This window comes from Eutrigla gurnardus (assembly GCF_963514095.1).
Source record: "Eutrigla gurnardus genome assembly, chromosome: 19".
NCBI classification, from domain to species: domain Eukaryota; kingdom Metazoa; phylum Chordata; class Actinopteri; order Perciformes; family Triglidae; genus Eutrigla; species Eutrigla gurnardus.
Window position 1 is genome coordinate 20,918,906 of NC_139930.1, and position 16,494 is coordinate 20,935,399.

At 42.5% G+C, this 16,494-nt stretch overlaps 2 protein-coding genes across 2 annotated transcripts in view; both read right to left on the bottom strand.

Moving 5' to 3' along the window:
• Positions 1-12,264, bottom strand: part of LOC311030186 (uncharacterized protein) — a 426,559-nt gene extending 414,295 nt beyond the window's left edge. The window contains exons 1-2 of the mRNA XM_084035816.1: positions 12,044-12,264; positions 4,925-5,028 (exon numbers count right to left, since the gene is read on the bottom strand). Coding sequence (XP_083891942.1) covers positions 4,925-5,013 — 89 coding nt within the window. The 5' untranslated portion in view covers positions 5,014-5,028; positions 12,044-12,264. The remainder of the gene's footprint in view (positions 1-4,924; positions 5,029-12,043) is intronic.
• LOC311030189 (protein NLRC3-like) overlaps positions 1-16,494 on the bottom strand; it is a 171,535-nt gene that overhangs the window by 118,222 nt on the left and 36,819 nt on the right. The window lies entirely within an intron of this gene.

Genomic DNA, 16,494 nt, shown 5'->3' on the forward strand with positions numbered 1-16,494 from the left:
CGTGAACGTCTCCTCATCGTTCCCTCCACTGAATGAGGCGCCCGGTGTCTGCATCAGTCCCTTTAACGGACAACGGTGCACGGCGTTATTAATCACCGTTAGTAAATATATAACCACGGTTTAACATAAGCACTATATTATTAGTTAACGTCGGTAAAAACGGCACATTTTCCGCTTCGCTTGCGCTCGCTAACCTCTGTGGTAAATTAGCGTCAGTAGGCTAGCCGGCTGCCAGGACCTTCGATTCGTAACGTTAACGTACAATGCCAACAACAATAAAGTAACGTTCATTATCAATATGATTTAAAAGTCAGCTGGAAACGTAAAAGTCATGTTACAGTATACTTACATGTGTACGCGGTTTGTGTCGGGCTCCTCGCCAGAATCACCGCAGTCGTCCGCCATTATCCAAAACTTGTGAAGTCAGACGAGCCGCAATGCATTTTGGGAAGTTGAGTAGATTTAGCAAGGTCCGCTGTACTCAGAAATTCTTGCCAATGCAGTATACATCCGGGCATTTCTCGCGTGCACAAATTCACATACTATTGTATGTGAACGCACTACGTACTCAAATTTACGTCACAATTAAGTACGAGTAGGACGTTAGTATGGCATTTCGAACACAGCCGAGATCTATGATCTATGAACCCATCCTTGACCCTCAAGCAGAACTACGACCAGCCATTATAAAGCAGTTTATAGTTGTTAATGTTGTGTCAAAAGGTACTGCATTTAAACATGTTACTGCGCAAGTTTCCTGGCTTCATCCCCATCTGGACAGACATTTTTATGGAAAGCCAATAGAAGTTTGGAGCTTGCAGGGAACAGACACGTCATACCCAGCATCATTTCTGCCTGTTGAGTGCATTGCTGGGAGATGTGTGGTTAACACATCCACTGTGCATTTAAGCACAGAAAGGGTCACTGTAGTCATGCCACTATGCACAGTGGTTGAGCTCTAGGAGACTGTGATGTTGTTTGCATGAATGTACATTTTACCTTTGTGGCAAAGCCTGATTAAAAGTAATTGTTGAAGCAAATTGTTTTGTGTATCTTTGAATGAAGATGAAATTAAGTTATATCTTTGAATGAAGATGAAATGAAGTTAACACCTTTCAGAAAAATGTCACCTGGGGGAAAACTCCCCCTGCTACCCTGATTTGCATTTGTATAGCTCACAGCATTTTCATTTACATGTTAAAGCCTCCCCTAGGATTACGGGGAGGGGGGTCATGGGGGGACAACTGCCAAGCAAGGCCCACGTCAATTCCCGGCAATTTACGTCAGTTTTTCGGTGTTTCCTGCAAATTGCCGTTTGCAGTCGTAAACCTGAACTTCCACGTCAATTTACAGGGCCGCTAACTGACGAAAATCCCACTTTTCATGCAGTGTCTCTCCACCGTAACACGCGTTACAACAGGAGGTGGCTCCTCCACCGCAGCAACAGGAGGCCAAGGCTCTTCCATCGCAACACCACGTTGCAACAGGAAGTGGACTCGTCCACCGCAGCACACCGCTGCAACAGGAGACCAAACCGGTTCCTGCATTCCAGCTACCAGCTCCTGTCTGAAGTCAGCTGACCAAATCGCCAAGCCGCGATTATTTTATTGAATTGTTTGATTGTTTCATACTTCTATGCCAAGGATCACGATCCTTGGCATGTGAGTATAAAACCTTTATATTGAGACTGAATACAGTTTTAGGTTATCTTTTCCCTGATCCCAGGGTGGTGCCCCGTTTATTCATGATTATATCATGATAATATATTAAATATAGTTATTAATATCGATAATCATATTGACATTAATAATTAGCTGTTGATAACCAAATCTGCTCCTGCTACATCCCCAACAGATTGTTTATTTCATATTCTGTAGTTTAATCCCAGTTTAATTGGTCCTTTCTGTTCGAGCTTCAGTGAAACAAGAGACTGTCTGTCACTCATCGTGGCTCAGAAGACAGAACGGGTTGCAGGATTCAGGGCTGGTGGACTCTGAGTTATTGATTAAGGTGCTGGTCTAGACCAGGGGTGCAGTCGAATAGTCAAAAAATAAGGTCCTAACTCCTATTCCTAACTGCTTTTCCTTGACCTCTGGGGAAAACGTCACGGGGTTAAGGAAAGGCGATAGGAGAACTCAAAAGGATTTAGGAAAAGACGACCGCGGTGCTCAGAGAATCCGACCGGACTTTCACTAAGATACGTCATTATAACGCGGTCGCTGATGATTGACAGCTGATGATCGGATGATCGATTGACGTGCGTCTGCGCTGGAGAAACTACAATAATGGACTACAAAAAAAGCATCGTCCACTTCTGCACATGTTGGTTTTATCAACAGCTGGTTCACTGACCAGCTTCAGTTCCAGCAGCTCCTCCTTCCTGTTTGACCGGTTGCTTTATTTACGTTTCATTTGTGGTTTTAGTTTCGTTTTTGTCAAACATGATTGAAATAAATAAAATTATTATTAAATTATTATCACTGTCCACACACATTTATCAACACAATTCCAATTACTATATGTCTGCATGAAAGTAATTGTTAAATATGTAAATAGGCATATCGTTTGTTTTCATGAACGGCCGAGGTGTGCGGCACTTTAAATGTTGCTCTCGCAAAGAATTGTGGGTCGGCGTAATCTCCTTTCCTTTCGCATAGGAAGGTCTGTTGCATCCTATGCTAAAGGAGCTCTGAAAGGAAGCATTGGAGCTCCTTTCCTTTGCATTTAGAGAATTCGAACGGCTCTCATCATGGCGGCCACTTGTTTACTTCCGGGTCACTTCTTCAGTTAGGAACCTTCCTAAGCAAAAAAGACTATTCGACTGCACCCCAGATTCATCCTCTAATAAGAGTTCAGGTTCAGTTCTTACCTTCCATCAGCAGCTTGGTCACCTTTAAAGTTAATAATGTTAGGCATAGACCAGTCACTCTTTATGGATACACAGCTGGGTCCAGGTCTTGGTCCAGGTCCAGGGGAGTCTGGTCTGTGCTAGGGATGTCCCGATCCAGCTTTTTGCACTTCCGATCCGATACCGATATTGTAGCTTTTAGTATCGGCCGATACCGATACCGGCCGATCCAAGCATGTATTAAAGATTAAAGATATTTAATTTTACATTCAACATTTTTGTTCAACCAGAGTGTATTCAAGATCACAAGGAGAGAGTGACTTATTAAGGTGCCGGTTGATGGTAATAATCCCAAATTAGGGGCCGGAAAAATATGGCTAGAAAATGATGAGCATCACATTAATAGCTACAGATACTGTAAAACACTATAACGACATATGAGTGCATTTATTGTCTTATTTTATCAAGTTAAATCTAAGTTATGGGTTTACTCAACAGCTTAATAGTTCATAGAAATTCAGGTAGAAATAGGTTAACTCAGATTTCCACATCTTATCAAAAACAATCCTCCCCCACAGATGTCATCACGTCCTAATACTACACACACAATATGGCTTGATGTTGTTTTGAAGGAGTGCATATCGACAACACTCGACCTGCATCAGCGCATGTGCGCACGAGCGGATCTGTGCGAGCAGGCAGCGCGGAAGCCGGTCCGGTTCCGCTCACACCACGAGTCTGAAGAGTGCAACAGCTTATCAAAATACAGTGTCAACTCTGTGTTTTCAAAGTAGAAAGCGACATCGTGGTGGTTTAACGAGGCGGAACGGCATCAGAACAACATCAAGTGCGTAAAGTTCACGAAGGAGAACGTAGCGGGAGCGCGCGGCGAGGATTGTTGTGGCTGCGCGTCTTGCGGCGCGAGTCTACTGTGCTGCGCAGAGGCGCTCCTAATGTAAATGTTTATGCACAGACAAGTCCGTCTTGTTGTTGTTTAGTGGATGCTGGACAGGTCGCGAGGTGTGCGCTAGGTGTGCTGGAAAACGCGGACCGGATTTTGGGGAAAACCGGAAAAAAACTGGAATGGATTACCTACATCGGTGCGCTAGAAAACACGGACCGGAGTTTTGAAAAAAAAAAAAAAAAAAATGGATCGGGAGTCCGGATCGGGATTTTCCCGTGCAGGCCGATCCGATATCGATATGCATTTTTTGCTAATATCGGCGGCCGATCCGATCCAAATATCGGATCGGGACATCCCTAGTCTGTGCTGCTGCATCCTGATGCAATAAATACAATTTAAGAAATAATTTTACTATGATATTATCCCAATACAATATTATCATGATACATAGGTCACGATATGGAGGAAACCCCCCCTTCCTATCTGCAATGTCATGAGTGGTGCAAATAAACATAAAACGATCCTGCTGTCAAACTAAGTAGTGTGAGGGGCAAGTTGCATTGTGGGAGATGTTTGGCAGTTCAGACCATCACATTATTCATTCAGCAAATGTTTCATGTGTGTAAATTACAAACCACTCAGGTGGAAGATTCCATCAGCTGTTGTGAGTTATTGTTGATCGACACTGTGTTTTTGTGGTCCAACAGACCAACAGAGAAAAGATCTGAATTTCCCAGTTAAACATTCATTCCTATCATATCAATATTTGAAGCTGATCAGCTGAAGTGTCAGCAGGTTACAGCGTCAGGTCCAGGTGTGTGTCAGGTTAATATTTAATCTGAATATTTATTTGACTCATCAAACTTTACTGCTTCTTCTTCTCAGACAACTAACCGTATTGAAGGCAATTAAAGCTTCTGGTCTCAGTGATTGTTCACCAAAGTGAAAACAAATGGATTCAACAGTCGACACTAGATTCAGATCATCCCCTACATGGACTACAAAGGTCTGGACCAAGACCTGATTCTTCACCTCAGGACAGTCAGATAATAACAAGGTTCAGTTTTAAACTCAATAAAGTTAATATCATGTATATACTGTATATGTTTTTGAGTGAGAACCATGATGGTGGAGTGATCTGAGTCCTGGACACTTCGAGATCCTCGTCTCACCTCTGAGCTTTGGTCTGGCTGTCATGTCCCCCATCCCGGGTGGTTTTAGAGGGAAGGACTCCGTCCTCTCGGTCCTCACACTGATTCATAGCAGTCTCCACCTGCTGGCAGAGACGTACACTGTCACTACGGCAACACTGACAACAGAGAGGCAAAGTCCCGCCCCTTCCTGTGTCTCCAATGGGACCTCATTTCTTGAAAACTATGAACGGTAGTTAACGGTGAGACCAATAATGTTTTGGTCCCGTTTGAGTTGTACAGCGTCCAGACGACAGCAGGAGAATCTCAAAGGCTTTCAGGACACAGCGACACACAAAGTTACCGCTCCAGTTAAAATATTTCAACTGACTCAAATACGCATTTAGTCCTTGTGTTAATCTTTGAGCTTTTCTTCATAGATAACTTTAGCTTCAATGCTAACATTTTATTCACATTGTAAATAGCTCAGACGTTAATGTCCAACATGAAGCCGTAGGGATTAATCCCTGTTGTCGTTAAACACCGTTGTCGTCCTGTCGTAGGGAGTTAGACCATGTCCATGTGTTTTTGTTTGTTTCTTTTGTTATCGGATTAGCTCGAACTCCGGTCAGGAAGTTACATTGTTACGTTTATTGCTTTGGCCTTTTGTTCGACATGAACTTCCAACAAAGTCTCACAGCAATTAGTGAAACAGTCATGGAATTGTAATCTAGTCATTTGTATACATGGACATGAATTTTAAATTTTTTTCCTGGCATTCAGCAAACTGTTTGTACATTCAGTTGGTCGATATTATGCCACAAAACCAATGTTAGCTTTAGAAAACAAAACCGACGTTAACTTTAGACAAAAAAAAATACTACATAGAAAGAATGAAATACTACATAGACATACAGTAGTACACAATGTTGTTTAATGGTTAGATCGGTGTTTTCAGGGACATTTTATTCAGATACATGCTAACTGACCACGTTGACTTCAACTAGCATTGCTAATAAACACTTACAATTGCGCAAAAAAACAAAACACTTGAGGCAATGCCCTTTAGACGTATTGAAATGACTTTGTGTTTTCCTCAAATCAGACTGGCTTTTTAGACATAGGGAACCTTTTATTTAATTGCAAATGTCGGACGTAAAGGATTTATTTGTCCGTGTTTTCTGTTTCTTGTGTTTAACAGATAAATGAGAAGTTTCTGAGATGCAACGCTAAACATCTGGAGGCAACATTCATGCAGCGATTGGTCAGTCACACTCCAGGGCCCTCATTTATAAAGCTTGCGTACGCACAAAACGGGGCTGGAAACGTGCGTACGCCACTTTCCACGCAAATGTTGTGATCTATAAAAACCAAACTTGACGGGAAAGTGTGCGTACCTGTAAGCAAACTCTGAGGCATGCGTACCGGTACGCACATTCTGGAGACTGGAAGGGAACCAGCAGTAAACCTGAGAAGAACTATATATTTTTGATGACTCGCACACATTTAATTACACTCCATATCATACGTTAGATCTGCGTTATCATGAGGAACTCCAGCAATGTTTTTGACGTTTTTAATGAGTGATAGTTTTTTTCATATTAACACCTTCTTTTAAAATCTGACTTGTATCTTAAATCAAAATCATTTTGAAATATTGAATCAGCGCTGTCACCGCAGGAGGAGGAGACGGCCCAAATGCATGTACAATAAATACCTTCCATTAGATCACTGTAGAACACAGCGGGAATAACTAAATATTCTCCTTATGTATGTGCATATATCATCAACACACATACATACAGCCATTAAGCCATCGTATACTTGTTACACTTTATCCTCCTTTTTAAACCACCAGAGCGCAGAGGAAATGCACTATAGTGAGTGGCACGCTCGTGGAGCGTGGAGAGCGCAAATTTATCGATGACCCCGCCGTTGACTGCAGCAGCAATGTGTTGCCACTCGCACTGCGTCTTTTTATTCGTGATCCCGCTGCTGTGACCACTAAATTAAATTATTGTCCGGGCCTCCCCAACAAGTGTCTCTTTCTCCGTTTCTGAAAAGTTACGTTTCTTCGCTATTTTTCTGACCTGTCGCCGTGATTCACCACACGGAAACGATTGCATGCCGGCTCATTAACATAGTAAAATGTGGGCGTGTACAGGGCGGGATTCAGGTACGCACACTTGTAGGTGATCCTGTGATTTATAAAGGGAACATTGCATACAGCTTGCGTGTGCACATTTTTATAAATCAGATTTTTTTTGGCAGATCTTTGGCTTTTTGCGTGCGCCAAAACGCACGTACACTTTTAGTAAGGATCCTACGCACAGTTTTATAAATGAGGGCCCAGAGCTGTAGACATGGTTCAATGAGAAGGGATGAGCTGTTGGCTGGAGGATGAGGTCCCACCTGTCCAGACTCATCCAGGTGAGACGCACATTAAATATACATATACTCCTAGTGAACGCATTCACAATGAATGTGGGTAGTTACTGTCCTTTCACCGGTGTTGACAAGAAGACATTTTTTACTTTGTCTTTGAACTAACAGATCCATGTCACCCAATCAACATGAAGAGAGGTGGACTACGAGTACCATGGGGACGAGAGCCGAGGACCTTCTCGAGGACTACCATGCAACTATTATCTTCATTGGTCATTCATCAACGCTGATGATTAGCTACTCAGTTTATTATGTCACGTTGGTGGTGGACTTTGTTTGGGCCGAAGTATGCGACATAGAAACGAGTTTGAATAATTTATAGTTGAATTAGAATTCCTCAACTTCTGTTATTGCATTAAAAACTGAATTTGAATCACATGCGTTGAATTTATGGTTGCAGTTATTTTTTTAAATCTTTTTTTTTTCTTTACAGTTTATTAGGCGACATGTAATTCTGTAGTTTTTATTTAGTGTAAAGCTGTAGTCTACGATTTGAAAGATTTTTCAATTGAGCCAAAATTCATCCAATAGTAGCCATGCGGTCCGCATGGCTACTATTGGCAATTTTGGCTGAGGCTGCGGCGTCAGCGAGGGAGGGGGGGATTGTGGCGACTGATCGCTGAGCAGTTTGGGATTGGGGACGTACTGCAGTCGGGGTGAGAGAGAAATGCATTTACACCGATAATGTTTCATCATTCGTGGCCAGGGCATGGAACTGGCACCCGCCCACACGCCAAATGCGGGTAGCTTTTGTGATTGGCGGGTGAAACTGTCAATCTCGCTGCCACATTGGCGGGTAGCCAATAAGACAACACAACACTGAGCAAGTGTCGGTGGCTAGTTCAAGCAGCAACTCTCTGGAACTCTCTGTTGACGTCAACTGTCAATCATCTCTATTCTACATTCTGATTGGTACTCGCTTCACTCGCATCGCAGAGAGTTACATTATTTTATCTCCGTCCCCGCCCACATCGCATCGCCTGTCCTGACCACTTCCGCTAGAACACATTCACATTCATTGACAGCTGTCGCTCAGAGATGGGCGAGTGGCGACGTATGTGAACGAGGCTTCAGTCAAAACCAAAACACCAAGGGAGGCTGAGGAATAGTCACCCACTTATATTATTATTAATAATAGTCATGATAAACTAATAGTATAAAGGCTCAGCACTGTGTTTTAGTCATTTTTGTTCTTTTCTTGGATGCTTAAACTCCTCAACCCCATTAAGTATGTCAACATTTGTATCAGCACCAGCAGTTTGTAAGAAATTGGTCAGTAATTGATATGTCATATTTTGGTTCTCAGAATTCACCAAATTGATGCATTAAAATGAAATTATTCAAAATGTTCTCCCTGGAGATGTAAAATCCCACTCATTCGGTGTGTTATGGAAGCGTTGTGATTGGAGACGAAACAGCCAATCAGAATTGAGCTTCTCCAAGTCTCTGATTGGTTGCTATTGTGGCACATTTGTAACGCTGTGCCAAGTTGTGCGAGCGTACAGACAAAGTTGAGCGCGCACAGAAGGGACAGATTGAGAGCGCCAGCTCGTTTATTTCCTGTCTTACATTATTAGACCAATTGATTAATCCATGTGTGTCTGACCTCACAACAATGGTCAGGCACACCTGGATTAATCAGTTTGAGTCTTTCAGGCACTGAGGTTTAGTGCTTGCTTATGCCACAAAGTTTTACATGTTTACTAGTGCTGGGCCGTTAACACCATTAACAGCGTTAACTTAACGGCGCCGTTAATACGGCCCGCCCAGCACTAACTTCAACAAACACCCACCTCCGAGAGAAGCACGAGTTTCCTCTTGTTTTGCTTTTTTCCCCCTCTTGCTCGCGCCTGACTAGTAGGTTCTTTTCGAAGCCATCACGTCTTCACCTGCAGCTGCTTGACAAGTGCCTGCAGCGTATGTGCATCTGACCAGTGATTGGTCAGATCGATTGCTGTCAATCATTGCAGTGACGGCGCGTGCGGTGTCTCTTCTTCTCTCTCTTCTCCTGCCTCGCGCTGACAGCTGATCTAGTAGCGCGCCCCACGGCTGTGCATATCCGCGTCCTTTGTGCAAAACGGGGCCCCTATTGGATCGCGGGGCCCTACGCACTGTGCGTGTTCTGCGTGTAGGCAGGGGCGGCCCTGAGTGAGAGCAGGGCTGCCAACTTTTCAACAAACCTTGGAGTGAGATTTGGTGGGCCAACCAAGATTTTACCGCATACACGGCCATATTTTGTTTGGCCCATCCAGCATCATTAGGCTACCATACAGCAAAAACATTTTTTAATACCGTTTATCAGTGGTTCTCAATGTATTAGCCTAACTCAGAGTACAAATAGAACCTATTGACCCAACAGTAAGATACAAGACACAACATGGCTCATTTTGTGTATGTTTACTTTGGGATTCTGTATAAAAAATAAAGTAATCAAATACCAAAATCAAGTCCTTGAGAGCTGTGTGCTCTGTTGTACGTCTGTACTTGTTCTGGTCTCTGCTCTATTGCTTCTTTTAATACTACCACTACTGCTAATGCTACTACTACTATACTACTTCCAACACCAAATGCAGTTGGAACCCAAGGGCTGCACCAGATTTCTGCCTAAAAGCCTATTAAGGCAGTTTTTTCTCGCCACTGTCGCTGTAACGCTTGCCCCTGGGTGATGTTGGGACTTTGAAATATTGACTCTGAACATCATGAGCGTATTCTAGTCCTGCTCAATGTGTTAAGTGTCCTAAGATGACTTCTGTTGTGATATGACACTATAAATAAGATTGAATTAAATTCTGACCATAGACAGTAGGTTCCAACCAAAGAGTAGGCTGAACAGGGCGAGATCCGAGCTCCACCCCCTATGAACTGTGAAATCTGTTTTCATTTTTTCCAGAGTCTGTGTTTATTTTTTCCCAAGTTTCGTGTTTTCTGTTTTATTTTTTCTTAATTCTGTGTCTTAAAATGAGCATTCTTTCCATCAAATGGTGTGTAATCATGTGGTTGATGACTAAAAATGCAATAAATCAATAAGAAAATATGAGAAATGTTTTGAAGAAAAATTCTAGTAGTCCTTATCCCTTGTGATTCACAGACAAATGTGCATAAAATATGTAAGTGTATGTTCAATCATTTATGGAGGAGTCACAACATACCACCCACTTTTTCAAATCCCCACAAGGACTTTCACCATGTCTTAAGTCTGCGCATGTGTAGATCCACTCGCCGCGATTTAAGTTTCACTTTCAGTTGTGAATCAGTTCATTTCTGACGACGTGTTTTTTCTTCTCTTTCGGCTGAGGCGCGGTGACAAACACTTATCATGTAGAGAAGACGCTGATGCTCCGAGAAAACAGATAACACAATAGATTTGTTTTGTTGCTGGATGGAAACTTCAGTGTGAGAAACCAGGGTTGTGGCGTGAGAGAGTGTGAAATCAATCAAATACGTGTGTCTCACGGCCAATGCGTGAGAGTTGGCAGCCCTGTGAGAGTAATATATTTGTGCCTGCTCAAATGACATTATGTTTTGCTCGCCTATCATTTCTCTTTAAAATATCATGTCTGTGCTCGCAAAATATATTTTTCTGCGCTCAAAATCTCACATTGCTCCTTCATAAATGTGGCACAAATAACGCCATACGGTTCCACTCCGGCGTGCGCACGTGTTTGTAGTCAACACGGCCCCCAAAAATGCTGATCGGAGCATCCCTACTTTGTACATGTTGTGGAAGTCCCGGACACACGGGAAACTAAACGGCCTGCCTGAGTTCATAGCGGAGGGAATGTTCCCATTCATTGTCTATGTAAGAAGCCGTGTAATGCCGTCGTGGAGCAGCGAGTTTCCAGAGACGGCGCCGCCCGCAAGCTCTCGATAATCTTTCAAACTGACCGTTGGTGATCTAAAATAAAGACAGATTCAGCAACTGCACGGTCATGCATACATTTTATTTCCTCCGTTTTCCCGTGATAACGAGATCATATCATCCGTTTTCCCGTGATAACGAGATCATATCATCCGTTTTCCCGTGAAAACGAGATAATGAATGAAGCATGATAGGCGAGATATCAAGTTGGGTAAAGTTGGAAAGATATTCACAGATTTGAACTTCCTGGATGAATAAATCAGAAGTGAAACGTTTTTCAAACACAAATGATGCCTCTGTCCCACCGTAATATCATAGACTATGAGCTACAAGGACCAAAACCCAGATTTTTTACATAAATAAGCGTCCTCCGAGCTGAACGGAGAACATTGATCTCTATGTGCAGCCGACAGCCGGGCGAGTGTGCAAGGACCGTCTGCAAATTACAAGACAATCAATAACTCCACTGTTATACAGTACAGAGACTCCAAAATCATTACACACACCAAGGGTCTCCTCGTTGTCATACAACAGCTGTTTTGAAAATATGTGCCTTTTTATAATTGTGGTGATTTTTTTAATGGTATTAATCATGACTATCTCCTTGATCAATAACTCCAAAATCACTACACACACCAAGGGGTGCTTTTTTCAAACTTTCAAATCATAGACTACAGCTTTAAAGTATCCACAGTAAAAGTACACAGTGTTGTACTATAATACATGATATGCTTAGATTATTCTTACTGATGCATTCAGGTGGAAGCTGTATTTTATAGCTTCAGTACATTTACTGCAGTAAAGACTGAACATTGTCTCATTCTTGTATGTTTGAAATATCAGAAACTGTCACTTACCAAACTGTTCACATGTAGGAGAGACGACAGGACGATGTGTCGCAGATCTCAGACACCAGGAAGTAACCAGAGTTTAAAGTATGATTTAAACCAGTTCAGGACTGTGCCAGGCAGCCCCACCCATGTTTCCAGAATGCCTGGTATGCCGAGGTCTACTGTATCAAACGCAGCACTACGGTCCAGTACAACTAGAACGAAGATTTGCTGCAATCTGTACGAAAACCAATATCATTTTAAACCGTGCCTTGCGGCCATCCGACTTTCTTTTTGAAGTCGACAACCGGAAAACGGATAACGAGGCGTATACGATAGCGTGTACCAGTTCCCACTAATATCCAGCAACTTCGCACAGCCATTGAAGAGTGGACCAACATTCCACAGGCCATAATTGACAATCTGATAAACTCTATGCGAAGAAGATGTGTTGCACTGCATGAGGCAAATGGTGGTCACACCAGATACTGACTGGTTCTGAGTAGGGCTGACCGATAAATCGTATTTTCATCGTCATCGCGATATGAACATGCGCGGTTAACACATCGCAAAAGATGCCTGAAACGCGATGAATAAAAATCATTTTATTTACATGCGCCATGCATTCACACCATTTGGCCAATCAGATGAAGCAACAGCTAGCCGTCGGCGCCGGCAGCGTCCCCGGGTCCTATGTTCCCCCGGGTCCTATGTGTTCCGGAGCCACCCTCAAATTAATTGGTGTTAATTTTGTGGCGACTGCGAGGCTATGTAACACGATGGCGGAGAAAGGAGAGAATAGCGAGGAAAATGTGGTTGACGAAGACCTTGTGGTGAAAAAGAACTGCACTTCTGCAATTTGGAGTTATTTTGGATTCCGTAGCGACGACGTGTTACAAACACAGGTACTGTGTAAAACATGCCGAACAGCTGTGGCAACTTCCAGAGGAAACACAACAAACCTCCATCACCACCTGCAACACAGCCAGTGTTTCCCCTACCATTGTACAGGCCTGCCGCCAGGCCAAAAAAAATAAATCAATACTCCAAAAATAAGCTACCTATCAATTAATTCATAAATCAATAATCATTTACATTAGGAGCGCCTCCGCGCAGCACAGTAGACTTGCTCCTCGCCGCGCGTTCCCGCTACGTTTTTCGTGTACTTTACACGCTTGATGTTGTTCTGATGCCGTTCCGCCTCGTTAAACCACCACGATGTCCCTTTATACTTTGAAAACACGGAGTTGACACTGTATTTTGACAAGCTGTTGCACTCTTTAGACTCGTGGTGTGAGCGGAACCGGACCGGTACCGGAACCGGACCGGTGCATTTATAAGAAAAATGCCGCTGTGTTTCTCCGTCCAAAATCCGCTTTCCTCGCGCTGCCTGCTCGCACAGATCCGCTCGTGCGCACATTCGCTGATGCAGGTCGAGTGTTTAATATAAATATATGCAGAGACGGCGCTCCTTCAAAACAACATCAAGCCATGCGTGTGTAGTATTAGGACGTGATGACGTTTGTACAACCGGGCTAACGGGCCAAAGCCCGTTTGGGCTGGAGCAGTGTGAATGCAAAGCCGCGGGGGACCCCCTGGGGCAATCGTGCCGAGGCACGCTACTGATAGCGCCCTTAGGCAGCCTATGTTAATAAAATAAGGATTGTTTTTGATAAGCTGTGGAACTCTGAGTTAACCTATTTCTACCTGAATTTCTATGAACTACCAGGCTGTTGAGTAAACCTATAACTTATATTTTACTTGATAAAATAAGACAATATATGCACTCATGTCGTTGTAGTGTTTTACAGTATCTGTAGCTTTTAATGTTATGCTCCTCATTTTCCAGACATATTATTCCAGCCCCTAATTTTGGATAATTTCCATCAACTGGCACCTTAATAAGTCACTCTCTCCTTGAATCCTTGAAAACCTTGAATACACTCTGGTTGAACAAAAATGTTGAATGCAAATATAATAATTGCAGAATTGCAGACTGCTTGCTGTGCCACCTGACTTAATCCAACTGCACCAATACACCATCCCACGCGTCTCGTCTGTATAGGGTTTTTTCGGCGGGTACCACCGGGCCTGAAAAAAATTCTAGGGGAAACACTGAGTGTACCTATTATAGCAGAAAGACAGGAACTGTATAGCTAATATGCACACTTCAATATTTGTTTATTTATCGCAAGTCATATCTCATCGCAATATTGAACAATGGTATCGCACATCGCAGATTTTCCTCATATCGTGCAGGCCTAGTTCTGAGTCCCCAGACCCCCAATAAAGCAAAAAAATGCACATTTCAGGGTGGCCTTTTATTGTGGACAGTCTAAGGCACACCTGTGCACTAATCATGATGTCAGATCAGCATCTTGATGTGGCACACCTGTGAGGTGGGATGGATTATCTCAGCAAAGCAGAAGTGCTCACTATCACACATTTAGACTGATTTGTGAACAATGTTTGAGAGAAATGGTAATATTGTGTATCTGGAATCAATTTTAAGCCGCTCACACACCGGACCGAAAATCGGCGTCTTTGAGAGAGTCGGCGTCCGTGACATGAGTCTACTTGGTGTGGTCGCTCGAATCGGCCCACGTCGGCGTTCATTTCAGCCGATTCAAATGTGTAATCCGCCATTCGAGTCGGCCATTCTTTTACCATTCTGATTGGTGGAGGCTAGCAGCTTGACTAGCAAATCAGTGAAGCACGGAAGTGACGATGGTAAACATACCAGATAACCAGTGGAATCGAAGAAGGTGGTCTAGAGAGGACCGCCTACTTCCGGTTTTCGTGTTTTTTGGCCCACAATACAGATTAGCGCCGCCTGTTGTATTGGAGACATTACATCTCGCGCAAGCGCGGAACGTATGGCGTCAAATTTACCGACGCAAGTCGGGCAGTTCTTCCGGTGTGTACACAGCTTTAGATCTTTAAGTGCATCTCATGAAAAATGGGAGCAAAAACAAAAGTGTTGCGTTTATATTTTTGTTGAGTGTATTTTCAACTTTACCGACTCTTTATTTCACCTTATGGCAGGTTATTAGTTACTGGGTCCGCACGGGCCGGACACTTTGCTCTTGCGGGCCGGATTTGGCCCGCGGGCCGCTAATTGGAAATGGCTGTCATATATGAACGTAATTGTCAACACATACATACGGACATTTCTTAATTTTTCAACTTTTAAATATCTCTCTCTGTCTCTTATGTATGTTTGGTAATTTCTAGCCTGCTATATTATCAGTTTTGCTTGTGTGTGTATTTTGGGGTGACTGGTTTTTATTGCAAACAACAAGAACAAATAACCATAAAATTTAAAGTAACTAAATGTCAGAAGCACAACACAAATAAACAGTCTCAGCCGGAAAAAAACAAAATATATTCGAGAGGGAACAGGAGGAAGCAAAAAGCTTATTTAGTCCCGCCCCTTACTCACAAAATCATATCATATGCAATAAAAATTTAAATATTGTCATTCAATAGCCTCAGTTTATTGTTGACTGTTGGCATCCAAGATGATGTCCACTAATATAAAACATGTGTAGCACCTTTAATCCTGATTAATGGATACTCACATCCCTAGGTTCGGTAGGAGTTAGGTGAATGACTCAAAAAGAGGAGTGGTTTGAACAGGTGATATTTTAATATCGATGAGAAATAAAATAATAAACATAAACAGCTTGGTTGTTCCCCTTTTAAAAATAATAAGGCGCCAGAAAAGAAAAAAAGAAAAGAAAAGAGTCCTGGGACACTGAGCACTCCTGCTCAGCGTTCTTGTGTGTTCCGTTGAGGGGGATCCAATGTGTGTTCTGAGTGTCAATGTCAATTGAGTTTCCTTGTCTTCAGTTTCTTTTATTACTACTACCCGGGTAGGTGAGAAGTGTGTGTGTATATCTTATCTGCTCTCAATGTGTGAGATTCAGATGATCCGGAGTCGTTGAGGTAGGTAGTTTCTGCAGCTGGCCACACTGCTTCTCCAACTTTCTCTCTCGTCCTCAGAAGCGTTGGGCTGGGCTCGCCATCTTGTTTGTCTCGTTCTCTCTGTTTCTCAGTTCAGACTAGCAAAGAAAAAAAACAACCTACACAGAAAGTGCATAGGTATAAGAAACTTCATCTGATTCTGTCTATATTTCTTATGAGATCTCATCGTTTTCTAGGTTCACCAAAATTTAGGAAATACATTAGAACACATTAAATTAATTATTATGACTTAAAACAATTAGTTTTGACCATAAATGAAATCAATTATTCATGAATTATCATGTTAATGATATTTTTAACAGACACAGTTTATGCATCTTTTTAAACCTCTATTTATCCTTTATCATAAGTTTTTAACTATTTTAATTCACCTTTTTAATATTTAACTCTTGAACATAAAATGAATGACAGTTTTTATACACAAAAGTGCCTTTTTCTTCATCAATAAATGAAATATACCACACCAGAATGGTGCTGTTACCATTTGCAGT